General features: G+C 46.1%; 2 protein-coding genes across 8 annotated transcripts in view; one reads left to right on the top strand and one right to left on the bottom strand.

Annotated features, from left to right (window-relative positions):
- Nucleotides 1-15,324, top strand: part of NT5DC3 (5'-nucleotidase domain containing 3) — a 58,976-nt gene extending 43,652 nt beyond the window's left edge. For 4 of the 5 annotated variants that reach the window (XM_082349644.1, XM_082349647.1, XM_082349646.1 and 1 more), the window contains 3 exons: nt 2,742-2,882; nt 8,088-8,152; nt 10,918-15,324. In XM_082349644.1, the coding sequence (XP_082205770.1) occupies nt 2,742-2,882; nt 8,088-8,152; nt 10,918-11,170 (459 nt within the window). In that variant the 3' untranslated portion in view covers nt 11,171-15,324. The other variant, XM_082349648.1, reaches the window with a different exon arrangement.
- Nucleotides 15,325-17,221: 1,897 nt separating this feature from the next.
- The window catches only part of STAB2 (stabilin 2), a 157,096-nt gene continuing 146,634 nt past the window's right edge, over nt 17,222-27,683 (bottom strand). For all 3 annotated transcript variants that reach the window (XM_082349560.1, XM_082349562.1, XM_082349561.1), the window contains 5 exons: nt 27,155-27,295; nt 24,719-24,826; nt 23,681-23,809; nt 22,583-22,699; nt 17,222-17,721 (listed from right to left, as the gene is read on the bottom strand). In XM_082349560.1, the coding sequence (XP_082205686.1) occupies nt 17,671-17,721; nt 22,583-22,699; nt 23,681-23,809; nt 24,719-24,826; nt 27,155-27,295 (546 nt within the window). In that variant the 3' untranslated portion in view covers nt 17,222-17,670. The remainder of the gene's footprint in view (nt 17,722-22,582; nt 22,700-23,680; nt 23,810-24,718; nt 24,827-27,154; nt 27,296-27,683) is intronic.

Raw genomic sequence — 27,683 nt, 5'->3', positions numbered from 1 at the left:
AAGTTGTTGGCATACAGTACTCAGTTCACAGTACTCTTTTATAATCCTTTTTTTTTTTTTTCCCACTATAGAATTGCTGGTAATGTCACCGCTTACATTTCTGATTTTAGTAATTTGAGTCTTCTTTTTTTCTTATTAAAGGTTTGTCAATTTTGGGTTTTTTTGCTTTTTTTTTGAAGAACCAATTCTTGGTTTTGTTGATTTTTCTCTATTGTTTTTCTATTCTATTTATCTGCTCTAATCTTTATTACTTCCTTTGTCCTGCTAGCTTTCAGTTTAGTTTGTTCTTTTTCTAGTTCCTTTAAGGTATATAGTTAAGTTGTTTTGAGATCTTTTTTTAATGTAAATGGCTATTGCTATTAATTTTCCTTTTTAGTATTGCATTTGTTGCAGCCCATAAATTTGAGTATGTTGTGTTTGCATTTCAATTTGTTTCAAGGTATTTTCTAATTTCCCTTGTGACTTCTTTGACCCATTGGTTGTTGAAGAGTGTGTTGTTTAATTTCCACATATTTCGGAATTTTTCACTTTTTCCTTTTGCTGTTGATGTCTAGTTTCACTCCTAGTGATCAGAAAAGATACCTTGTATGATTTCAGTCTTTTAAAATTAATTAAGACTTGTTTTGTGGTCTACAATACAGTTGCTCCTGGAGAATTCTCCATGTACACTTGAGAAAAATGTGTATTCTGCTTTTGTTGGGTGGAGTGTTCTGTACATGTCTAATCGATCTATAGTGTTGTTCAGGTCCTCTATTTCCTGTTTGATCTTCTGTCTGCTTATTTTATCCATTGTAGAAAGTGAGCTATTGAGTTTCCTACTATTACTGTAAAGCTGTCTTTTGTTCCCTTCAGTTCTGTTAATGTTTCCTTCATTTATTTTGGACCTCTGATATTTGGTTGATATGTGCTTAGAATTGTTATTTATTTTTGGTGAATTGACCCTTTTATCATGATATAATGTCATTCTTTGTGTCTTGTAACAGTTTTTGATCTAAAGTCTATTTTGCCTGATATGAGGATAGCCACTCCTGTTTTCTTTTGGTTACTATTTGCTTGGAATATCTTTTTTAATCTTTTCACTTTCAACCTATGTGTGTCCTTAGATCAAAAGTAAATGTCTTGTAGACAACATATAGTTGGATTCGTGCTAAAGTTGGAAAACCACTGTTTTAAAGTGATCAGACCAATTCATTAACATGTCAGAAGTTATGTGGGCGATGAACGTTACCCTTCAAAGGAATCTCTTGAGAATGTAGATCCTTTAATATTGCTGCCGTTTCTCAAAATACATTTAGATGCCCCTTTTGGGATATATTTGAGAGCCAATTTGAGGCATAGGAGAAAATTAGTTTCATTATTATTAATTTATTATCATGTACTTTAGTCCTAGGAATGTTCCAAATGATTTTTTTTCACCTATTTTCAGAAATAAGATCCACCTTCAAAAGTTTGCCACCACTGGGAATATTTAAAAGAATGTGATGTATGTAGGGTCTCATATAGTATAGGAGAAAGAGAACTATTGAAAGGTTTAAAGAAATTCAACCACTGAAGAAGGTAGGCATCCTTAGGACATACAGAGTAGGGATTCTAGTTTTAGGTGAATAGCAGAGTGAATTTTCAAAATAGTAAACCACATACCACTTCTCTCCTTAAAACCCTTAAAAGCTCTCTCCTTAAAAGCACCCCTTTCTTCCTCAGAGTAAAAGCCTGATTTCCTATAATTGCCCCCAAGGCCCTCCTTGATCTCTCCTTCCCCAGCCTCCCGCTATGAAGGCACCTCCTGCCTCTGCCCTCTCTCCTACTCTGCTCTAGGCTACCTGCCTTGCTGTTTCTTAACACACCTTGCTCCCAGCATGTTCTTGCCCCAGAGCCTTTGCACTTGCTCTTTTTCCAGGCAGAATTTTTCTTCTCCCACATATTTGCATACTTTTACTCTCCTTACCTTCAGATGTATTAGCCTTGTCTTCCTAATCTCTCTATATAAAATGGTAACTCCTTTTCCCTCTTATTCTGCTTGATTTTTGTCCATTGTATTTCTCACCGCCTGCCATTGTGTATTTACTTGCTTATTTTTTGTCTCTATTTCCCATGAGAGCAGGGAATTGTTAGTTTTGTTCATTACTTTATTGTCAGTATCTAGAACAGGGCCCGGCAAACTGTAATATTTAATAACTGTCAAATGAGAAAATTAACAGCCATTCATTATGGTGATTGTGTATCTTAGATTTTCCAGGACATAACTTAGATATTCTGGCTTATTAATGTCATATCGTGGGATTACAATATTTGGAATGAAAACGTGATCATATATGTTGGTATTGGGTGATCGTTCCAAGTCTGAGATTCCCCATAACCCAGGAGGCTTGGCATGCGGTGGGTGCTCCCCAGCGGTCTGCGGATGAATTGAATGAAGACCTTCAGTAGCATTTCAGTTGAGCCTCTTTCGGCCTAAATGTGGTTTTATAGACCATGGTTAATGATTCCAGATCCTGTGTTTCTGTGGGGGCTGTGATTCACCGCAATTATTTCCGGAACAGAAACTTTCTTGGGGTGAAATGGTCAAAGCCTGAGGCTAAATTTGTTTTAATTAAGTGTAATTCATTGAATTGGGCTTGGTTAATAACTAACATTACAATTAAAACGTAATTCAATGGATGTCTGTTGCCTCCGGGAAAGGTCATGAAATGGTTTAAATTCTGTTGAGGTTAATGTTGACTTCTTGTGATCTTTGCATTCAGGACTTGACCCTGAAGCATGGCTGGCGAACGGGTGCAATCATCCCAGAGTTAAGATCTGAGCTCAGAATCATGAACACGGAGCAGTACATTCAAACTATGACCTGGCTACAGACCTTGACTGGGTTATTGGAGCAGATGCAGGTTTGGGATTTTTTTTCTCTCCTACTTTTTCTTTAAGCCTGAGGTTAGTCCACCGGTCAAAGTTATTTTCAGGTATTTTTATGTTTAATTGTGGTCCTGAAGTATGAGGCATAAATTATCCTGCAGAATAACCACTGGGGTGATTTTGCCCCTAAAAGAGTCTTGCCATTTTCCCTAAAGAGAATTTTTAAAATGGCTCCCAAAGCCATTTGGAGAAAGAGTTCTGTGGGGAAATCTGGTGTCCTTACTTCCCCACTAAAGCCCCATTGGGAGATCAGTGGGATTCCAGAACCTCTGCCAGGGTTTGGGTCCAGTCCTGCTTCTGCCTTTAGCCTGCGGTGGGACTTCTCCGTTCTGGGCCTCTGTTTCCCCATCTGTAAAACGGAATGAACACTTCAGGCTGGGTACCACGGCTTACTGGGAAGAGTCTCAAAGCAAGAGTCAAGATCCCTGTGTGCAGCCTCCGTCTGACTTTGAAGATAATACCTACCGTTTGCTGGCTCACTGGAGTTCAGTGGTGTATTTTTCTTTCTGTAAGTTACATAGCCAGTTTGGGGCAGTTAGTGAGGAAAGTTGTTTCAGCAGTGAGTTCCTGGCCCGTGGAAGCTGCCCTGTGTTGCAGCTGCGACCCCTCCCCAGTCTCACGAGGCACCTTGCCTTCTCGCCTGGTTCAGCTGGCCTGGCCCGCAGCTGTCTCGGGGTGAGTGCCGGCTCTTGTAGGTGAAGGGGCATGGATGCTTGCTCCCTTGGCTGCAGCCTCTGGCCATGGCCTGGTGCCCACGGCCTGCCAGCCTGCTTTGGAAGTGGGCCGGGAGCCGCCTTGCCCGGCCCAGCTGGCTGCAGACTCGGGCAGGGCTGCGGGGAGTGGCAGCTCCTCACTCCAGGGTGCACCCTTGCAGGGCATGGGGCCTCACGTCCCCCGGGCCTCGCTTCCAGCGCGCTCTGGCTGCGTCGCTCCTTGGCTCCTCTCTGACGAGGACTGGTTCTGTTTTCCTTCCTGTGCTTGTCCGTGAGGTGACTGTCTAAAAATAAAAGGCATCAGTTCTGGGTTAATGTAGCTTTAAGTCTGCGCATAGGTCATGCAGTAAGAATAGTCACTCTTCAGATGCCAGGCACTGTGCTGAATGCTTGCCCTGCAACATTACTCATAACGCGTCCCAGCTGGCCGGTGTACGATTTTCCAGCTTAGAATAAGGAAACTGAGTGTTTGAGAGGTTGGGTAACATGTCCAAGGTCATAAAATGACAGAGCAAGAACTTGAACCTAGGCTGCGTGGTGCCCGAGTCCCGGCTTTCAAGCCCTGCACTGAAGTGCTGCTTTGCCGTGCGGTTTAGAGCTCTCGGGTGTAGCCGGACCCCTTGCCTTAGGTGCGGTCTCTCTGTGACGCAGGTGGCTGGTCAGCTACACAGATGCAGCCTGCAGGTAGATGGTGTCGCTGCATTTTAGCTTTGAGGACAGATTTATTTCTTGTTTTCCTGTCTCTGACCTGTATAAAAAGTTTGATGAATAGGAGTGTGTGTTTTAGAGAACGGAAGTGCTGGGAAGATTTCTGTGATTTATAGAGTTAATTGTATAAGGCGTGGGGTTAGGGAAGGAAGAAAAGGGAATTGACATTTATGCTGCCGCCCCGTTTTACAGGTGAGGAAACAGGCTGAGAGATAAGTAACTTTTCCAGAATCTCAAAGTTAGTGACAGCAGAATCAAGCGATGTAGAAGCAAGAACTACTATGCTCCAGACTCCAAGGGCTTTACGGGCATGTCATTCAACAACAGCTCTTGGAAGCGGCCACTGACATCACCCCATTTTACAGATGAAGAACCGGAGGCAGAGAGGAGAAACTAACTTGCTGGGCTTAGACCAGGCTGTCTGGCCCCAGAGCCCTCATCTCCGTGCTGTGTCACCTCGGTATCTAACACTTTTTACAGCATTCCGTCAGGGTGGATTCACTAGGACATAGAGGAGGGTGGCTGATAATTAAAAAAATATCCAAAGGAGCATCACTTCTCCCTGTTCCCTATCTACTCTCTCCTCTGCCTCTGTGTTCACCTGGAAAACTATACATTATTCCAGTGATCCTGTGTCAGATGTTTCTGTAGCTCCCCTTTTTCCGATAGTATGCACATAGCATATTATCTGGACTGTTTTCTGAGGAGAGAAATTTGTCCTCTGAGGTTGGGTGTGATTTTTTTTTTTTTTGGAAGCCAGCAGTGTTGTTTGGAGCCAAGTCTGATGAATTAAATGCCAGTGTTGAAATTTTGGTTTTAAAAAAGTAGCTATGAAGAATAATTTTTGTTCACTAGCCTTGAAGTGCACTCTCAAGTGGTGTATGGCTCATGGTGGTAGTGCCGGTGGATGGTGTGGTGTAGAGGCTTCCCAGGTAACCACGGCCGAGCCACGTTTAACCCGGGGTGGACAGGCTTCTGCAAAGAGCCAGCTAGTCACCGTGTTAGGCTGTGCGGGTCATACGGTCTCTGTCACAGCTACTCAACTGTGCTTGTAGCACAAAAGCAGCCTTAGGCAGTATGTAAACAACCGGTTGTAGCTGTATCCCTATAACTGTATTGGTGGACGCTGAAATTTGAATTTCGTATCATTTTCACGCACCATGAAATTATTTTTCTTTTGATTTTTTTTTTCAACAGTTTTCAAGAGGAAAATCCTTTCTTAAGCTCATTAGGCCAATAGAAAAGTGGGTGGTGGGCTGGATTTGGCCTCCCCGGCACAGGCTGTCAGGCTGCTGGCTAGATGGCGATATCCTGCTCCCACAGGGCTGGGCCGGCCTGTACAGTACATTTTTGTACATTGTAGTCGTGAAGGGCTGAGTATGCTAACTAATGAGTGAGGCTAAAGACGGCTGAGGTGGCTGTAGGATGGGCCTCTGGTGTGGGCTTCTGGTTAGTCTTTTCCCGTGCTAACTGCCCACCCTTGAGTACGTGGTATCACTTAAAGGTTAATTATAACTAATTATATACCCAGTCTTTGAAGTATTTTCAAGTAGATTTCAGACACCTGAGATTGCTGTTTTACAAAGTTTGGCCTTGTAGGGGGATCAGAGCTGGAGAAAGGTGTGGCTCAGGAGAAATTGTTTTCTTTTAATGGGAGAGCCTTGAGCGTGTTTAAATGCTGATGGGAAGGATCCAAGTGAGGAGGTTGATCACGTGGGAGAGATGATAAATGATAGAGAAAGGGCAGGTGGGAGGGGGCTGTGGGTTAAGGCTGGGTTAAGGTGCCCACCCCCAGAGCCCATATGCCTCCTCCTCTGGGGTTGCTCCCGGCTCAGATCTCTGGGGCGTTCCTCCTTAGCATGTCCCTTTGGCAACCTTGGGCTTCGCTGGAGATGATCCGTCATCCTTGGCTGCCCCTCATTCTGGAAAAGCTGTGCTGGAGAAAGTGCCTTGGACTTGGAGACTCTTCATGTCTGCGGAGGCTGCCCTCAGGTGGGGAGCCCACCTGAGGGGAGAGTGGAGAGGAGCATTCACGTGGCCTGTGGCGGCTACTTTCCAAAAGGAGGGAGCAAGTAGATTCACTTTGGTAATCTTTCTTCTGGTCACTAGTCAGAGAATTCTCCCCTCCTGCAAGTACGGGAGAAGCTTCTCCTTCATACTGGACACAAGTGCAGTTCGTGGGCCAAGAAGGGTGTATGGGCAGAGGTGGGAAGGAACATTCCCGCCCACAGACTGATACCCCATCCTGTGTGGTATCACATTGTTTTGTCCTGATGTGCTTACCTGGGTGTAGCCCCCGCCAGGGCTCCATCTTTTCCTCTCTTACACCTTCAGTAGATAGCACAGTGCTTGCCACATAGTAGGTGCTGAATATGTATATGTACACGTGTGTGTACGTGTATGCGTGTATATCTGTGTACAAGTGTGTATATGAATGGGTGCATGTGTATGTGTGTATGTGTATATCTGCATGTATCTATCTATATAAATAAATTCCTTGTGGCACCCTACAGAGTTTTGATCTAGTCTCATACTTTGTAGTGCCTGAGTTCTGTAGTGAGTAATTTGTTGATGTAAAATGTGAGCGCTAATTGAAACCACACTCGTAGGACCTACCTCAGCACCTCCAGATGTGCTGGACCAGTCTTCCGGTGCTCCAGTAACACACGGCCAGTGGTCATTCAGTGGTGGCTGCTTCCGGCTGGTGTAGGCAGCGGTGCTGGGCCAGAAGTCCAGGTTACAAGCTCAGGGTTTTGTCTGAGTGGCAGAGGTCTGTCGCAGGTGACTTAGTCAAGCTGTTGACCTGGGCATATGTGATAAACAGAAGGGCCCTGGCTGCCGCGTCAGAAGCAGATGGTTTGCTTGTTCGGTGTTTTCCTCCGGGTCCTGAGGCCGCCCCTGTGACCGTGGACTGCAGGGAGCCCCATCTGGCCCCTGTGGCCACGTGCACCTCTGGCTGCGCTCGAGGGTTCCCGTGTAGCCTCAGGAGCCTTGGAGGGAGACTTGGGAGATTCCATGTGTTAGGGTGTGTATGGTTGTCATTTTCTCTTTGCCTTTTGCTCACATTTCAGCCCACCCAGAAAATTCTCTGCTTCTCCGTCTGGGTGAGGTGCTCTGCCTTCTTGCCTTTTATAAAAACAATTTTTTTTTTCTTAAACACTTTAAAAGATAATATTAAGGAAAAAGATTAAAGCCAGTTATAATTCAACTACCCTTGCACAAATCAAAGAAAAATTTCCGTGTTAATTTCCAAATATATGCACATGTTTTTTACATGCTTGTAATGTGTGGATGTACTGTTACACCTGCTATTTCCACTTAACTGCCGTTTTTGTGTGTGTGTGTGTATAATACGTATATTTATGGTATATATAAATGTGTATTAGGTAGCCTGTATTAAGTATATGTTTATGTGTGTAATGGATAATCCATGTGTAATGGATACATTACGCACGTATAATACACGTATATTTTATGTGGATGCATATGCATTGTGCTTATACAAAGCCTTTAATAATACTTTAATATCTCTAGTTTAATAGGAGCCTTGCTTAGTGGCATCATAATATGCCATCTGCACTTGGTGGAGAAGGGCAGATTGCAGCTGGGAAGTCTGAAAATGTATTATTTCCTGCAGGTGCCTGTCTCTTAGACCTGAATAAAATTCCTCCCAGAAGAGCTGCCCATTAGAAAATTCTCATGACCTAATAGGTTTATTCATATCCAGAACCTTCTCAATAACTGGCTTGTGTCCTGCAGGTTCACAGAGATGCGGAGTCACAGCTGGTTTTGCAGGAGTGGAAAAAGGAGAGGAAGGAGATGAGGTAAGAGCGGCCTGTTTTGAACTGAGTAAATCCCCCACCCTGGCCACGCTCACTCAGCCCACACGCCTGGCGCAAGGCCTGCCTGAAGCAGCCTTCAAAACAGTCTTTCTCAGCTGCCAGGGGTGACTGTGACCCCCCAGCATCCAGAACGAGCCAGCTGCCGTTAGTGATGAGTGACATTTCCTCGAGGCAGCAGTGAGCTCCCTCACACCTGCCGCCTGCCCTCGAGTTTGTTGTCTGTCCATCCCTCCTCCCATCCATCCCTCCTTCCATCCATCCCTCCTTCCAGCCCACTTAACTTCCCCGTTTGGGCAGCCATTGGTCCAGTTGTTGGCAATGCCGGTGGCACAGCGTGGCTAGTGGGACAGTAGCCACCGAGCCACAATTCTCGGGGCTTCTACAACCCTGGTGCTTATTTGTAACACTGCTGTTTTAGGAATGTGCGGTCACTCAGTATCGTGATGTTTATTGGTGAAGAAAACCCATCTGCTGTCAGAGAAGTTTGGTGGGTGTGTGTCTTAAGGGAATGGTTATTCTTGAATTTTTTTTTTTTTTATTAAACTATTGTTGATTTACAATATTGTGTTAGCTTCAGGTGTACAGCTTCAGATTCTTTTCCATTATAGGTTATTACAAGATACTGAATATAGTTCCATGTGCTCTACAGTACATCTTTGTTGATATATGTTTTATATATAGTAGTGTGTATCCATTAACCCCACACTCCTAATTTATCCCTTCCCCTCTCCTTTTCGCTTTTTGTTTTCTCTGTGAGTCTGTTTCTGTTTTGTAAATAAGTTCATTTGTATTATCTTTTTAGATTCCACATATAAGTGATACCATATAATATTTGTCTTTCTCTGTCTGACCTACTTCACTTAGTATAATAATCTCTAGTTGCATCCGTGTTGCCGCAGATGGCATTATTTCATTCTTTTTTATGGCTGAGTAGTATTCCATTGTATATATGTACCACATCTTCTTTATCCATTCATCTGTCAGTGGACATTTAGGTTGATTTTAAGGCAACGATTCTTCTTAAGAGGCCCTGTGGACAGTTGTGCTTTCCTGTAGAAGAGGATGGATGCTGTGCCTGTAAACACTGTTGATGTGACCATTTCTGCTCTTGTGGGTCCCCCCACACCCCCCTCCCGGGCACAGCTGTGCCTAAGGTTTGGAAGTAGTGCTCACTTCCTGGGTTCTGGCCTCTGAGCAGTGGGCAGCCTGGTGGGGCCGGTGTGCGGGGAGACGGGCAGAGTCCGTCCTCCGGGGCTGCAGAAGCCACGGCTGTATTGAATCAATCCTTCCTCTTCCCTCTCAGCGTGCTGGCTGTTGGGGGCTTATTCCAACGTGATTATTGGTCTCAAATGTTGGGTGAGAGGGTGATGGGCGTATAATGTCGTTTGACTCTGGGCCCCTTGCCCCTGAAGGCCAGACCTGAGTCCTACACTCCAGGGACCTCAAATTATTAGAGAAAGGAATCGTTTCACCCGGCAGAGATTTTGTTTTGAATTCGAATCTCTAACAACCTCACATCTCAATGAGATTTTTCAGTAAAAGTTTAAAAACCATTCATATTGCTCCACCTGCAGACCTAATTGAGGTCTTTCCATTTTCTACTTTTTATTGTTGTAGCATCTGCTGTCACCATGTGACGAAAGAAGGCCTTTACCAACAAGTGGCTTTTATCACACAGTTGTATAAAGGATTATGTTTTTTGCTGTGTTTATAACTGATTTTTTAACAGTCAAATGGTATTTATCCAGTTTGCTGGAACAGTCTGTGTGTAGGGGTCCTGGCCATTGGATTGGATGGTGTGCATATCCCGTGTATGTGTGACGGGGTGTTGTTTTACACACAGACGCGTGTCTGCACACCTGCAGGGGCTTAGAGCCTGGGTTAGGGTGAACAGTCTTGCAAGATGCCTGTAATCCAGGCTTTGAGGAGGTGCTTGAAGCTCTGTAATGGATGGTGGAGGTGTGTTTACATCACTATAAAATAATCCTTAATCTCTCAGACATAAAGTACTTTTGAGTTTATGATATGCTTTTATTTCTCTTTCCTTACTTAGTTCTCAATAGAACCTCATGAAAAGGGGGCCTTTGTCCCATTCTGTAGACGAAGGAAGTTTGGAGACTGAGGACATTCTGCATCTCTGTGGAGCTTCAGAAGCAGCTCCCGCGCCCTCTGTTTTTGTTTGGGAAATAGGGTGTGCAGGTTTAGAGGCTCACGCGTTGCTGCTGGAGCCTTCAGCAGTGTTCTCTCTGGCTGGCCTAAGTGGGGAATGTGATCGGAGCCAATTGATGGACAAATGGACAGACTGTTTTCTCGATTAGAAATCGGAGCTGCTCTAGGCTAATTTGAGTCCTATACGTGTGAAAGAGTGACTTAAAAAATATCTTTTTATTGACGTATAGTTGATGTACAATATTATATCAGTTTCAGGTATACAACATAGGGATTCACATTTTTTATAGATTGTACTCCATTTATAGTTATTATAAAATATTAGCTATATTTTCTGTGCTGTGCAATATATCCTTGTAGCTTATTTATTTATTTTTAACTTTTTATTTTATATTGGGGTATAGTTGATTAACAATGTTGTGTTGGTTTCAGGTGCACAGCAGAGTGATTCAGTTATACGTCTACATGTGTCTGTTCTTTGGGAAACAGTGATTTTGATTTTATTTGATTTTGGTAGCTAAAAGCAGACCTTTTGGGAATCACTTGTCTGTTGCTTCGCTCTTCTCTTGCCTCTTCAGAGAAATGACCAAAGGTTCCTTCAACACCCAGTTCGGAAGCTTGTTCCGCACAGACCAGAACCCCACGTACTTCCTGCGGCGCCTGTCGCGGTTTGCCGACATCTACATGGCATCCCTGAGCTGCCTCCTGAGCTATGATGTCAGCCATACGTTCTACCCCCGGAGGACCCCGCTGCAGCACGAGCTTCCTGCCTGGTCCGACAGGCCCCCGGCCGCCAGGCTCCCGCTCCTGCAGGAGGCCCAGGCCAAGTAGCCAGCGGCCCAGGCACCCTGGGCGCGAAGAGCCAGGAGCGGCGGCGGCCCCGCACCGGGCAGACTTTGCATGGACGTGACTGTCGCTTACAGACATGCCTTGTGATATCTGTTTTGTACGTTACGGAGGATGCCCCCCAGCTCGTGAAGACAGGAGCTTGCGGCCCACGGGGACGGCCTTCCTGTACGTGTGGGGACAGCAGCTGGCTTCCTGTCAACACTCTGTGATCGCCCTTCTTGTTTACTAAGGTACCGCGACCGGCGTCAGATTTTCTGGGACGGGGAGGCTTCTTGATACCATCTCTGGATTCCAGCAGGTGACGTTTTGAAACTCTTCTTGACTCTTCCATGCAAAACGCATGGAACAAGTGAACATTCACAGGCAGTGCAGGGGCCCAGTGATGTGCACCGGTGAAGTGCTCACAGAAAGCTGATGCTTGAGCGAGCGCTCCGATAGCACAGCACGATGTCAGCGGCAGAGACGGTCCCCAGACGGCAGCCGGTTCCCAGGTATCTTCTCGTACTAGGGCTTTGGCACTCTTGAAAGTGCCTCACTTGAAAGCAGACTCAGCCTCTCTGGAAGTCTTTCGTGAGAAAGAACAAGAGAAGTTGCAAGTCCTTGGCCTTGATGGTCCTCAGTATCCGTTTCCCGTGTCCTGCCCCCTGTGGGGGAAGGACCATTGTGCCCCAAGTGATGGGCAGGTTCACTCTTTTCCCCAGAAAAGGAGGGCAGAGAGGGAAGAGCTTCTGGTTAAATTCCAGCCAGCAGAACAGACTTTGTAGAATGAGGCTGTGAGAAACGAACAGGTCAGAAGACAAATGCCAGTGCATTTGTGGTGTGTCTCCCAGGACTTTATTTTACCTGAAACTGCTACCCGTATATTGCTTGAATGTGATCATTGGAGGATGGAAAATGAAACAAAAAAAATGTCCTTGTAATGAAGTGCCACGCCATGATGCCTACCGGCTGTGTTGCAGTCTTATTAAAATGTGTATTACCAGAAGCCGTCCTTGTTGGAGGGAAACGAGCAAATGCCTTTCTCTCTCCTGACTGGTCAGCCGAGGAGAGGGGCTTGAATCTAGCAGGAGGGGAGGGAGGCGGCCCTCTCCTCTTAGCCATCTGCCACCCTCTCCTCCTCTTAGATTGCTTTCCTGCCATGTTTGTATGTCTATTTTGGGAGTTTTGGGTGGTTTTCTTTAGGTGTCCGTGTTAAAGGTGGGAGAGGATAAAGGGCACTGAAGCTAAGAGAAACAGAGTTGGAAATGACCTAGCTGGCTGAGTGTTCCCATTTCCTTCTGAGGACAAGGCAGGTGACACGCATCCTTAAACCTAAAGGATGCAGGTGCAGGAGGAAGGGGGGCTTGTGGAGAGAGTGCTTGCTTATTCAGCGTTTTTAATGGATTCGTGCATGGAGCCAGTTGTTGATGAAATGCTCGCTTGGCCTTCCACAGGATACCTGCCCGAGCGTGGAAATCAGATGAGTCCCATAGCGTGCACTGTAATGCTGCTTGTTATAATGGAAGTGTACTTGTGATATTTTCTTGTATTTAACTAAAATAGCGAAGGCGATTCTCTAGACCTAATAGGCCCAATTAGCCCCCGTGTTTTCCTTCTAAATTTTATTATAAACACAGTAGTCCATTCCTTTTTCAGACAGCAGGAGGCATTTTGTTTGCTGTTTGTTAGCGCCCAGGGGTTTTAAGCGTCCGAGTGCATTGGAAGACTGGCGTTTCGGGGGTGCAGGTGGTGCCCAGAACTGTTCAGTGTTGGGGTCCTCAGAGGATACACTGGTGCTTTGGGCTGTTAGTTTCTGCTTTGGAGAAGCTGAGTGAGGAAGTAGGTATTATTTTAAAAAATTTTCTTAGTTTTTATCTAATCAGGTATTCATTAGGTATCTCCTAGGTGCCAGTGATAGGGTGTTTTGTTTACTCAAGAATGAAGTACAACTATTTTTACAACCTGCTTTCATGTACATCTAGGTTAGAAGAAATAACCTGGGGGAAGAAATAGATTTTCTGGGTGTGAATAATGAATTTTACAATTTATTACCAATTAAGGTTTCGGTCTGTGGGCCATGGTACGTGGCGGTATTGAGATCTCTCTGCGCAGGGCCCACCGAGCATGCGCCTGGCAGATGCAAACCCGCGCTGGGGCCAGGACAGAGGCGTTCTTGTCTGTGCTCAGTCAGTCTTAACTTGTCACTGTCATGACTCAGCTGCTTTTCCCACGATGCACTGCATTCTTCCCGGTTTGTCCTCTGGTGCGCACACTGACGAAGGCATATGGGTACAAGGGAAGGGAGTCTATTTTCTACCACTTAAAACATCAATTTGGAAAGTGAACGGAATAAAATTAGTTTACACATTAAAAAATATTTTCCGTTTTTAGCATCAGTTAGACTGATTTTCTCCGAATGATGTGAGCAAAAATTCACAGTCCAGGGGCAGTCCTTGCCCCCCAAGGCTCACGTACCTGTAGCTGGTTGCCCTGGAAGGAACCTGCACAACTGGTTTTTCCAGAGTTGTTTTTAATAGATGAAACCTGGCTTGTAATATATTTTAGGAGTTTGGCTTAGAGCTCCCACTTTCCTCCTAACATGGCCTCTTTTTTTTTTTTCCCCCCCTTTTAAAAATTCTCTTCAGTTCCGTTAATGCCATCCAACATAAACCACATGTTACTGATTCAGGCACATCTCAGACTAAATTCCTAGTTGCTTTGAAGGCATCGGTCCTCTTAATTAGTGCAAAGGAGAAATGAAAAGTAATCTTTCCTCCTAGCCAATTTAGCTTTGGGTGACCTAAATAGCTTTCCCTCTCTTTTTGTCCCCAAAGGCCTCTAAAGTGGTAGACAGTGTGCTAAATACTGGAATTGGATTCCACTCGGCCTGTTCATCTGCCGCACCCACTTGGGGGCCCTTGTCTCGAATACGCTCTCAGACTACATTTGGCCAGAGGCAGGGTTCCTCTCTTCAACTACGACGGAGCCAGCCTATGATTTACCCTCTTAGTATTGATTCCCTTTTGTACCAGTTTTCTGCGTTAGCATATGGGAGCTTGGCTCCAAGTTCAGCTAACCTTTAATACCCTAGTGGATTGAGGAAAAGAAAGGACGTGAAGTTTCCCTAATGCAAGGTTCAGCAAACTTTTCCTGTAAAGGGCCAGACGGTAAATACTTTCAGCTTTGCGGGCCATTTTCTGCGGCCCCTCTCTAGGACTGGGCCTGCCTGTGGTCCAGTACAGCTTGGCTTCTGAAAACAGGCTGCAGGCTGGATTTGGCCTTTGGGCCATGGTCTGCCGACCCCTGCTCTGATGGATTGTGTTGGTGGCAATGGCGAGATGACCCTGCTGAAAGCAGCCCACAGTTGGGCGCAGCCAGTAGAAAGAAGTTCTGTAGGTAAGTGCGCCACGTCCCCCTACGAGCTACTCTCTGGGCATATTTACTTTTATGGCCAGTGGTAAAATACTGTGTTTCCAGCACGCGGCATGATTGTCGTTGTGTAATTGAGCTGCCAGACTCGGCATTCATTGAATATACCTCTCATTGCACTCATCCGTGATTGTGCTAGGAGCGTGTGATGGGCTTGCATGCCCCCCTTCAGGACCGAAGGACTTAATCCCCCCAACTGCTGGGTGCGCTGCTGGCTTACCGTCCGCAGCTGTCCTCTTTGGGAGCTGCCCCTGCTGAAAAGTCCTGCCTCGGATGAGGATGTGGTCAGGCTCCCTCCCTGGAGCAACTCTGAAGGCCTTTCAGCTCCAGAGCTGAGGGGAGGGGCACAGAGCTGAGGCCTCTCTGTGTCTGTCCTGCAGCCCAGCTCCCTTCCCGTCCCCTCTCCCCTTCCCGGGTGTTGATCCCAAGGACAGTCCCCTGTAAACTTCCCACACGAGAATCTCCATCTCAGTGTCTGCTCTCCAGGGAACCAACCCACAACAGTGCTCTGTACTTTTCTATACTGCAGGCTTGAACTCTGACTTCGGAAACTGTTTTTTTAGTAGAATGACAGATTGTGCCTGTTTAATTAATTTCAGGCACAATGAATGCAAATTAGATAGACTTACTGTTTATTCTGAATGTGAATTTGCTATTTATTCTAAATGTTGATTTTATGTTACATGACTTTGAACTTGTTGCCAAATAAAAGTTTGAATTGTATTGTCCAGTTTATTCTAAGTCATCTGTTTTGTGTGCTTCAGTTAGTGGCAAAGCCATATCACATTCTGATGTACCCAAAAAAGAATATTCCTGAGAGAAAGGGTGAAAGATTTATGGTTCATTCCTCACCAGCCTTGTTCTCTCACCCCCAGCAAAGCACACTTGCTTGTCTTCAGAGCTTGAGGACCATGTAATTAAGCCACAGAAGGAAAATTGGTATGCGTTTGGCCTTAGGTGGGCAGCAGGTAACCCACCTGGAATTTCTGTCTCTCACAGACTGTTCCCTCCTTGAGAACAAGGAGATGACAGTGAGCCACCTGTTTGTCTGCAGTCAAATTACCAGGAAAGCTGGAAATTGGAAGCATTGTTTTTAAGGGGAGAAAATACTGAATAATACTGAATTAGGAATGCATGCTGTGAAGTCAATTCACTGCTGGGTTTTGGATAAATTTATATTTTGAAGAGCCTTCTAAAAAAACTGAATTGTGTATGTGTTTCAACTTAATGTCCTTGACCTCTTGTTGTGCCAGGAACTTCATCTCATTTACTCCTCCCACAGATACCAGCTGTTTTTCCTCTTAATCACGTGCCTTTCTGTCCCTCTGATGGTGGAGTTGGTGGACTCACTAGCGAATCGGTCCCACGTTCCTTTGGGGAGCGAGTTTCTGGAAACCTGGCGTTGCCCTCATCACGGCACGTTGTCCGAGAGGAGGTGGTGAGTTAGTTGTTCCTGTGCCTGCCACGGGGGCTTCTTCCCTTTCCTAGAGTTGTGAGAAAGCTTCTGAGACTCTGGGGCTTCTGGACTTTGGACTTGGCTCAGCAAAAACCCTGATGATGTGGAACAAAGTCGTTTGGGTTGCGAGGGCGACGGAGAGGAGAGTCTGAGGTCTGCTCAGCCCAGCCTTTCACTTCTCCATCCCCAGCAGTGGCTCCTGAGCATGGCCAGTGCTACCCCCAGGGACAGCTTGGAAATGGGTGGTGGGTGGGCTGGAGGGCGCCCGGTTGTCACAGTGATGGAGAGGCCACTTTGGGCCTTCTGAGGGTGTGGTGGGCGTCCTGCCTTGCAGAGTCCTGCACGGTGAAGAACTGGCCTGAGCCTACACATCACTTGTGTAAAATTCCAGAACACTTTCGTACCCCCAGAAGAAACCCCGTACCTCTTAGCAGTTACCCCAGTCCCTAGCTGGCAACCACTCACTCACCTTTCCATCTCTATGAATTTGCCGATTCTGGACATTTCCATGTAGATAGAATCATACGGCATGTGGTCTTTTGTGTCTGGTTTCTTTCACTGAGCATCATGTTTTCAGGGTTCATCCGTGGCGTTGCACGTATCAGTACTTAGTTCCCTTTTAGGGTGAAATGCTGTTTTCATGGTGTGGCTAGACACACTGGTTATCCATTCATAAGTTGGTGGACATTTGGGTTGTTTCCACGTTTTGGCTGTTATGAATAACGCTACTATGTACCTACCTCTGTAATTTGTTGTGTGGACATGTTTTCATTTCTCTTGGGTCTGTACCTAGGAGTGGGATTTCTGGATCACACGGTAATTCTGTGTTTAACTTTTTGAGGAACTGCCAAACTGTCTTCCACAGTGGGGGCACCATTTTACATTCCCACCAGCAAATTAGGAGGGATCCAATTTCTCCACATCCTCGCCAATACTTGTTATTGTCTGTGGTTTTGAGGATGGCCATCCTAGTGGGTGTGAAGTGATATCTCAGTGTGGTTCTCATGTCTTCTTCACACAAGCAAACAAAACAGAATTAAGAAAGAAGCGTTCATAAGGCAGATGTTGGCTAGTTGAAAAGGCCCTAAGAAGCCCAAACAAGTTGGTTTTACCTTCAAAGTTTGACCCGTCCTGTGGCGAACAGTCGTTTTGTTTCCCAAAACACTGGATTTGTTCCATTGACTTTATTTCTATTCTGTAACCAATACTTCAGCACATTTCACGTGCCAGACACTGTGCTGGGTGCTGAGATATAAAGACGAATGAGGGAGGTCCCTGCCTTTGGGAGCTTACAGTCTAATAGGGAAATAAGACAAGGTCACTAGAGTGTTGGCCACTGAAGGTACACGGGAAGGACAGGAGAGAGTCAGGGAGGGAGCAGCCTCCGTGGGTTGGTGGGTGGATTTAACATGGTCCCTCACCCACAGAAACAGAATAATCCCCCAGGTCAACCAAAGAGATGAGGTACGGCTTGAGTGTTTCATACTTTGAAATGTTAAAGGACCTTACATTTCCCACAGGCAACTGGGGCTGAGGATTCACAGTTGACGGCCTTCCTGAGGCGGCTCCGGGTGCCCCGGTGGCGGTGGGTGATGTCTGGCTGGGGCAGGTCCGGCCCTCACAGCGCCCCCAGGGGGTCAGTGCTGTCCAGCTGCTGGCCTTCAGGGTCCTGGAAATGAGAGGTCTGTGAGCCACGCAGAGGGTGCAGGTGCAGGCCCTCTGCTTGTGAATCCTTCCGGGTCGAGCATTCTTATGGCTACTGGTCTGAGGCCTTGATGGGGTTCAGGACACGCTACCCCCAAACAAAGCACCTTGGCACATTAAATGTCTTAAACTGAAGGAATTTTTTAAAAATGGCAGAAGCAGGAAGGTCACTCTGACCCCCTTGCCCTACCACCTTGCCTTTCTTCCCTGAAACAGGTAACAGAATTCCCATGTGAAAGATGCCCTCCCTGTACCAGGAGGAAAGAAGACACCACCACAGATGGGGAATTGGGGGACTAAAATCTGTACAAACAAACCTTGTTCACTAACCCTTATCTTCCTAGTGACTTCACCATTCACTACCCCTAGCCCCAAACCCCTTTCTCGTGTCAATTCCTCACACATCATCTACTGTCTAAAAGGTACAAAAGCTTCCTCTTCTGGTCCCTCCTTTGGGTCTTTGTTTTCTCCTGAAGGCTCCCACGTACAGGTAAGCATTCAATAAAATGTACATGCTTTTGTCCTGTGAGTCTGTCTTTATCAGTTTACTTTTCAGGCCCAGCTAGGGATCTTAGGAGGGTCAAGGAAAACTTCTTCCTCCCCTACAGCCTAAAACATGATTCTTCCCCCAGTGCCCCGTGGACACACGTGTTGGGAGCGAGCATGGCTTCACACTGCTGTCCCGTGGCTCATGGCATGGAGGTTAGGGCCCCGTTCTGGGTGCAGTCTCTGCTGTTTGAAGGTGTGTGGCCCTGGACAAATCATTTGAACTGTGCTGTAGTTTCCTCATCTATAAAGAATCCTAGTAATATTTCCCTGACAGGGAGGTGTGAGGATTAAATTAGATGATACTACATTAAGGAAGATGATTAAAAAAGCACCCCACAAAAGGTGGCTGTTACTCTGATTACAAAAAAACTTTCCAGTTGAAAATTCATCCTGAACCAGGGTCTAATCAGAAGCCACAGTCCAGAGGCAGCCGCTCTGAACCGTCTTCTGTCTCTGTGGCTCCGATCAGCACTGAAGTTTTGTTAATTCGCATCATGGATGTTCATGCTGTCTAGATTGACTCCAGATAGTCTATAGGCAATGCCCGCTCCCTCAATATAAAAGGCATGAGAATCAAGCACACTTGGGGCTGGTATCCTCAGCTTGGGATTCCCATAACTGGAACATTTTTGCCACCTGGTTGAATGAGAAGGGTTGAGCTGAACCCTGCATCTGAGATACTCTCTCACCTGCCTCCGGCAAGTCTTTCATGCACGGGGCTCATGGAGCCCTGAGAAGAGGCCAGACAGCTGAGAAGGCATGGAGAGCATTGAACAGGATGTGTAATTTTTCCCCCTTGCTTTTAAAATGAGGTTGATTTCAATATCACAAGGCTTACAGAAATAGACTATTAGTAGATGCAGTTTAGCTGAACCTGCCCTTGCAATTTGGACTGGAAACTTTTACATGGGTTTGATTGAAAAAACAGGATTTATGATCTGGTTATTTTTCAATATTGCAGACATATTAAATCTGCTACCACAGGCACTATGAACCATGGGATATTTGCATTTGGTTCACTGCAGAAAAATAGTAACAAATGTTGCACTCTACAAGCTTACAGTGGTGCAATAAAGTATTGTAATGTTTCAGTGCCAACTTACAAAAATTCAATTTAGCTCCTGCCCCGTGGAGTTGGGGTGTGTCACGCTCCCAGTGTGGATGTGTTCACCACCGTGTAAGCTCTCTGAACCCCCTACTATTGGGACTTTATGGATGATGATGGGAGTAGAAGGATGTGAGCTCCCCTCTTCTTATGAAAACACCAAAATCGCAACTAACTGCTGAACAACCATTGACAAAAAAACACTGGAACCTACCAAAAAAGATATCCTATGTCCAAAGACAAAGAAGAAGCCACAGTGAGACGGTAGGAGGGGCACAATTGCAATAATATCAAATCCCATACCTGCCAGGTGGGTGAACCACAAACTGGAATATAATTATATAGCAGAGGTTCTCTCACAGGAGTGAAAGTTCTGAGCCTCACATCAGGCTCCCCAGCCTGGGGGTCTGGCAATGGGAGGAGGAGCCCCCAGAGAACCTGGCTTTGAAGCCCAGCAGGGTTTGATCGCAGGAATTCCACAGGACTGGGGGAAACAGAAACTCCACGCTTGGAGGGTGCACACAGGACCCGGGGGAAAAAGCAGTGATCTCATAGGAGACTGGGCCAGACCTACCTTCTGGTATTGGAGGGTCTCCTGAGGAGGTGGGAGGCGGCTGTGGCTCACTGCGGGGACAAGATAGTGGCGGTGGTAGTTCTAGGGAGTACTCGTTGGTGGGAGCCCTCTTGGAGGCTGCCATTTTCTCAACCAAGATGTGGCGCCACCCAACAGCCTGCAAGCTCCAGTGCTGGGACGCCTCTGGCCCAACCAGGAGGGTGGGAATACAGCCCCACCCATCAGCAGACAGGCTGCTTAAAGCCTTCCTGAGTGCACAGCTGCCTGATAAACACACCCCTTGACATGGCACCAGCCACCAGTGGGACAAGACCCAGCTCCACCCACCAGTAGGCAGGAACCAGTCCCTCCCACCAGGAAGCCTGCATAGCCTCACCCACCAGGGGGCAGACAGCAGAAGCAAGAAGAACTACAACCCTGCAGCCTGCGGAATGGAAACAGCAATCACACAAAGTAAGACAAAATGAGACAGCAGAGGAATATGTCCCAGACGAAGGAACAAGATAAAACCCCAGAAGAACAATTAAGTGAAGTGGAGAGAGGCAATCTACCTCAAAAAGAAGTCAGAATAATAATAGTAAAGATGATCCAAGATCTCAGAAAAAGAATGGAGGCACAGATCGAGAAGATACAAGAAATGTTTAACAAGGACCTAGAAGAACTAAAGAACAAACAGAGATGAACAATACAATAACTGCAATGAAATATACACTAGGAGGAATCAATAGCAGAATAACTGAGGTAGAAGAATGGATAAGTGGGCTGGAAGACAGAATGGTGGCAATCACTGCTGTGGAACAAAATAAAAATGAAAAGAAATGAGGACAGTCTAAGTGACCTCTGGGACAACATTAAACGCACCAACATTTGCATTATGGGGTCCCAGAAGGAGAAGAGAGAGAGAAAGGACCTGAGAAAATATTGGAAGAGATAATAGCTGAAAAATTCCCTAACATGGGAAAGGAAACAGTCACCCAAGTCCAGGAAGTGCAGAGTCCCATACAGGATAAACCCAAGGAGGAACATGCCGAGACACATAGTAATCAAACTGACAAAAATTAAAGACAAAGAAAAAAAATTAAAAGCAACAAGGGAAAAGCAACAAATAACATACAAGGGAATTCCCATAAGGTTATCAGCTGATTTCTCAGCAGAAACTCTTCAGGCCAGAAGGGAGTGGCATGATATATTTAAAGTGTTGAAAGGGAAGAACCTACAACCAAGAATACTCTACCTAGCGAGGATCTCATTCAGATTCGATGGAGAAATCAAAAGCTTTACAGACAGGCAAAAGCTAAGAGTATTCAGCACCACCAGACCAGCTTTGCAACAAATGCTACAGGAACTTCTCTAAATGGAAAAGAAAATGCCACAACTAGAAACAAGAAAATTATGAATGAAAAAGCTCACCAGTAAAGGCAAACATACAGTAAAGGTAGGAAATCATCTGCATACAAATATGATTATCAAAACCAGCAATTATGAGAAGAGGAGAGTACAAATGCAGGATACGGGAAATGCATTTAAATTAAAAGACCAGCAACTTAAAACAATCTTGTTTATATATAGACTGCTATATCAAAACCTCATGGTAACCACAAACCAAAAATCTACAATAGATACACACACACACACACACACACACACACACACACACACACACACACACACACACAAAGGGATTTTTTGGAGGCTTCCTCACATGGGTGTGATTGATTATTAGCTCTGTGTCTAGCCCCTCTCTCCTCTTTTAAGGGTGAAGGGTGGGGCTGAGAATTCCAACCTTCTAATCATGCCTTGGTCTTTCTGGTGACCAGCCCCCATCCAGGAGCCATCCAGGAGCCCACCCAGAAGCTCCTCATCAGAACAGAAGATGCCCCTAGTGTTCTTATCACTTAGGAAATTACAGAGGTTTATGAGCTCTGGGGCAGAGACCAATATACATTTCCTCTTATCTCCCTCCTAGCTTCTCAGTCCAGACCTGGTAATAAATTACAGGCAGGGCGGTATCTTCCACATTCAGTGTGAATGGGGTGCCCTGCCACGGGGTTAACGTCAGTGGAGGCTCCGTCTAAGCTCAAGTGTCACTAACTCTAGAAACAAGTGGTCCTTTCCTGGAAGACCAGAGCAGAATATGCTCCCCTAGATACAAAAGACCTTATCAAAGAAACGTAGCTCCTAAAGCAAGCAGCAGCTCTGACAACAGGCAAAAGAATCCTGGACAACAGTGTAAATGTTGAAGCAGTTTTATGTCTTAACTTTGCGCCTGCTACCTCATCAATGTTTGTGGCAGAATTTGGCCCAAGATTTCTTCTCCTTGTGACCTCTCACCTGGTCACGAGGTAGGGGTTGGGCAACCCCTAGTTCTCTCCTGCCTCTAACTGTTAGACGCCTCTGCCGTCCACCCAAGAGAGCTCAGAACGCTGCACAGCTACATGGCTTCACCCAGCTCACAACACTCGATTTTAGGCTTGTTGCCGGGAGACACGTTCTAGTAGTGAGATTTCTTGGTGCACAGCTTTCCACTGAGATTTGCTGAACGACATCGTTCCCCTGCACCCCAGCTGAACCTGTTCCTAGAGAAAAACACACACTCACCATGAAGGGGTTGTAGGAAGGTTCTGGGGTTGCTGAGGCTGTGTTCTCGTACATGGGGTTTGAGATATTCTCGGGCTGCTGCTTGCCAAGAGCTGCCACGTCGATATCCTCTTCCGACTGCTCGGAAAGACAAGCACAGGGCTGAGCACCACCAAGTCCCCGAGGCAGGAGTGTCTCATCCAACTTGGCGGGTAAAGCAAGCCACCCCCCGCCCACCTCCGGGAGCTTTTTCCTTTTCCTTTTATTGAGATCTGACTTACATATAATATCATGCACCAATCTTAAATGTTCAGTTCAATGACTTCTTAATACGTCCCCCCAGATATGACCACCACCCAAATCAGCATATAGGGCATCTCCATCCCCCCCAGGAGGTGCCCTCATGCCCCTCGCCCGCCAATATCCGGTCCCACCCAGGGTAACTGCTATTCTGACTCCTGTCACCTGGCGTGGTTTTGCCTGTCCTTGAACTTAATATAAAAGGAATCATACAGCACGTGCACTTTTGCTAGATGTGATGTTTTATAAATCATGTATATGGTGCTGATAAATATGCAGGTTATCTGCCAGAAGGAAGTGACCTACTGCTTGGGGGATGCTGGTAAACCTGGTCCGCAGGGTCTCCCCAGGGTCACCCCACAATCAGCCAAGACCCGCTGACCTGGATGTGGGCTCAACAGTTCAAAGAGGGCCAACGTGTTTCCCTGGCTGTGGCGTGAGGCCTCTGGCTGTGTAGGTCCCTACCCTGTCCCCACCCTCAGAGTCAGCCTTGAAGCTCAGATCAATGCTGGTGGGTGCCTGTCTTGTGAATCCTCCAAGGTGAGTGGCCCCCTGGGCCCCTGGTGAGTTTGCCTCCAAGCCAGACCCCTGGCACGAAGGGCCACTGGCAGCCCATCACCCTCCTCTGTATCCTGTCTCGGCCAGGAAGAGGGCCTTGGAGCTGCCACTGCTGCTCTCTTAGGGGCAGAGGCCCCACCCAGGAGACGGGAAGTGTGTGCCAGGCACCCAGCTGCCGGCGAGCTCTGAAGCAGCCCAGAGCCAGGGGCTGGGTTTCAGAGAGGACCCCCATGCCCATGTTCCCATTTTTCTCCGTCTTACCTCAAAATGCTGAAAGCCGATTGTTCTCTGGTTTAATCGAAAGTAAGAATATGCAGCCAAAGCGATGGCTCCAGTGACCAGGACGATGGCAAAGAACATCCCCGTTCCCAAGCCAGCGTGGCTTGAAGTCTGCACACAGAAAGGGGAGCGGTTGGTACTCAAAACTGGTGACTTCCCCAAAGAGGTGTGCTTTCTGGAGCCTACCCCATTCTGGCTGGCCTGAGGCATCTTGGTACCAGTCGGGATAAAAATAATGATAAAATTGTTAACATGTATCTAGCCCCTTACACAAAATAATCCATTTAAATGTATACTAACACAAAGAGATAAGAACAATTTTTATTGTTTCCACTTTCATATGGGGAAATGGAGACACAGAGCGGGTAAGCACTTGCCCAATATCACACAGCCTGTGAGTGGCAGAGGTGGGCTTTGGAAGCCAGCCTGGCTTTGGAACTTAGGTGCGTAACCACTATGCTGTGGAAATTCCCAGCAGCCAGCTGTGCTCGCCCCTCGCTCATACTTTTAGAACAAAGTTAGAATACTAACATCACCACCACCAACCAACCACAGCCAGCCGACCAACTCTTATATAGAATGTACTATGTGCCAGGGACTGTCTTCATTATTTTATATTAACTCACCCTCCCAAGAACCCAGGGAGGGAGGCATTATGACCTCGATTTTGCAGATAAGAAAAATGGGGCTCAGTGACGTTCTGGGGCTTGTCTAAGGTCACACGGTTATGAAGTGGAGACGCTCAGGATTTTCACGCCCTTTCCAGTGGTTTCTCCACTGGCCCATCCTGCCCTTTTCATTCAACAGATATTGATGGTGACAGGTGTTACGTTGCTAACGCACTGGAGTGGGGGTGGGATGCAACAGGGCCCGGCATCCCTGAGGCCAGCTGCCGTGGATGGGGGAGGCGCCTCCAGTATCTGGAGGAGGCGTGGACAGGGCTTCCAGGAGTAGTTTGCTTCTTGGGGAGTGGACATTGGGGTTCCCCCCGGCCCCTCACCAGGAACCCTGGATACTCACCACTGGGGTGGGAGGTGCTTTTAAAGGCCTGGAAATGACATGAATAATCCCATTGGAGGCAAAGATGTCCCACTGCAGAATGGCTCTTCCATCAACGAACCTGGTCTCCTAGGGGAGATGAGAAGAGGCTGGTGGAGATCTCTGACCACCTGACTCTTACTCTCCATGTGGAGAGTAAGCCCTTGCTCAGCCCTTTCATGGAGGAAAGTTGTCCAGTTTCCCCGAGGTCCTGGCGCCTGGGCTTCAGGCCAATCCTCACTGACAGGTAGCATAGGACTTGCGCTCACCCTCTGGACAGCCCAAAACACATTAGTAGCTCTTGTGCCAACAAGCTGATCTAAGAGCTGCAGAGACCCCAGGAGGTCATTCTGTCCAGCCCACTTGTTTAACAGAAGAGAGTTCAGAAGGAAAATGGTATGTCCAAGATCACCCAGGTCGTAGGTGGCAAATCGCATGCCTCTGGATTCCAGATCCACTGCTGTGAACATCACACCACACGGTTAGAAAGGGATTTTAAGTGATCTAATTCCTTGCTAATCAAAGTGTGCTCCACTGGCTTGTGGCGTGGGCAGTCACCTGAGAGTGCCTTAGAAGTGCAGAACCTGAGGCCTCACAACCCACCCACTGAATTACAACATGCATTTTAACAAACCTGTAGGTGATTAAAATGCATAGTAAATTTTGAGAAGCACTGGTCTAAACTACTGATCTTCAGTAATAAAGATCATTTATTAGGTAAAAATTAAAAATAATTCATTTAGCCCTGGCTACATGTCAGATACTACTATCACACGTCGAAAGACTTGAATCACTGCATCTCCATAAAAGCCTATGATCTGACAAAACTGCAATGAGGTATCACCTCACACCAGTCAGAATGGCCGTCATCAAAAAGTCTACAAATAATAAATGCTGAAGAGGGTGTGGAGAAAAGGGAGCCCTCCTACAGTGCTGGTGGGAATGTAAATTGGTACAGCCACTATGGAGAACAGTATGGAGGTTCCTTAAAAAACCAAAAAATAGAATTACCATATGATCCAGCAATCCCACTCCTGGGCATATATCTGGAGAAAACCATAATTCGAAAAGATACACGCACCCCAATGTTCATAGCAGCTCTATTTACAATAGCTAAGACATGGAAGCAACCTAAATTTCCATTGACAGATGAATGGATAAAGAAGATGTGGTACATATAAACAAGAGAATATTACTCGGCCATAAAAAAATGAAATAATGCCATTTGCAGCAACATGGATGGACCTAGAGATGATCACACTAAGTCAGGCAGAAAGACAAATTTTATCATATGTATCACTTATATGTGGAATCTAAAAAAATGATACAAATGAATTTATTTACAAAACAGAAACAGACCCACAGACATAGAAAACAAACTTATGGTTAACACAGGGGAAAGGTAGGGAGGAGGGCTATATTAGGAGTATAGGATTAACAGATATAGTCTACTATATATAAAATAGATAATTAACAAGGACCTACTATATAGCACAGGGAACTATAGTCAATATTTTGTAATAACCTATATGGAAAAGAATCTGAAAAAAAATATATATAATTGAATATATATATAACTGAATCATTTTGCTGTACTCCTAAAACTAACACAACATTGTAAATCAACTATACTTCGATTAAAAAAAATGTTTTTAAAAAAGCCTATGATTTGAACATCATGGTTGTCATGGTCACATTACCACCACCACTATCACTACTTCTAGTATCACTACCACCACTATCATCCCCACCATCATCCATCATCATCATCAGAATAATCATCACCACCACCACCATCATCATCAACATCAACACACCACCATCATTAACAACATCACCATTATTACCATCATAATCATCATCATTACCAACATCATTAACACCATCATCATTATCAAAATATCACTATTACCACCATCATAATCGTCATCATCACCGCTACCACCACCACCATCATCATCAACATCATTAACACAGCACCAACATCCCTATTTTTCGGATGAGGAAATTGGGACACAGAGAAGTTAGATAACTTGTCTAAGTTCCTAGAGCTAGTGATTGGCAGAACTGGTTTTCATACTAGGGTCATTTGACTTGAAGGCTCCATGTTCACACCTAGGATAGGCTGGCAATCTGACAGAAATAAAGGCAGAGAACCAGACTGCTTTAAAATGGTTTCATTTATAGTTCCTCATTACCAGCTTCTGGGGCTGGCGGTCACCAGTGGCTTATTTCCCAAAGGGTAGGGGCTGCCTGACAGTGTGGTGTGTGCCGGTGTGCAGCTAGTACCGCTAACTGCAGCTTTGGAGCTTACTTTCACATGATAAGAGTTGCTGTCTATTAAGCACCTACTCTCTGCTAGGAGCTTGGCATATATTATCTCCACTTCTCCCCATAAGCCCAGAAGGCTTTTCATACCAGTTGGCGCTGGTCCTGGCTGGAGGTGATGAGCAGCTGGCTTCCCAGCCTAGTGTGCAGGATGGTACCGTTGACAAGGTCATTGTAAAAAAAGATGCTGACATTGGCGAGATGGTGCTCGATGTCCCGCCCAGACAGAGTCTGAGAGGAAAGAAGAGACACAAGAATGGTCTTTAAAGGCCAAGCAATATTTTCTCCTTTTAATGACAAGGATGACCCAGGGAAAAAAATCACTTCGCAAAGCCTTGGCTTTTCTGCCTCCACTTTGAAAGTCATTTTTATGGTCTAGGCAGAGCTTCCCAGTGGTGTCCTGGGAGGAGTGGGTCTTGAGTGGGTAACAAGTGAGCAGAGGTTCTCTCAGCCCTCAGTGGGGTTTGGGCTGTCAGAGCCTGTGGGTGGGCTGAATAAACATTGCCATTTCCTCTGTGTGCCATGACATGAAAAAGGTTGATGCAGTAGATCAGTTGCATGCATGGCCCTGGTTCTTCACCCCTCCCCGTATCCTTGCCCTTTACCACATAATCTGAGG

Source organism: Balaenoptera borealis (assembly GCF_965194805.1).
Source record: "Balaenoptera borealis genome assembly, chromosome: 13".
NCBI lineage: Eukaryota > Metazoa > Chordata > Mammalia > Artiodactyla > Balaenopteridae > Balaenoptera > Balaenoptera borealis.
Note: the sequence above shows the minus strand (reverse complement) of the source record. Positions and strands in the feature narration are given on the sequence as shown.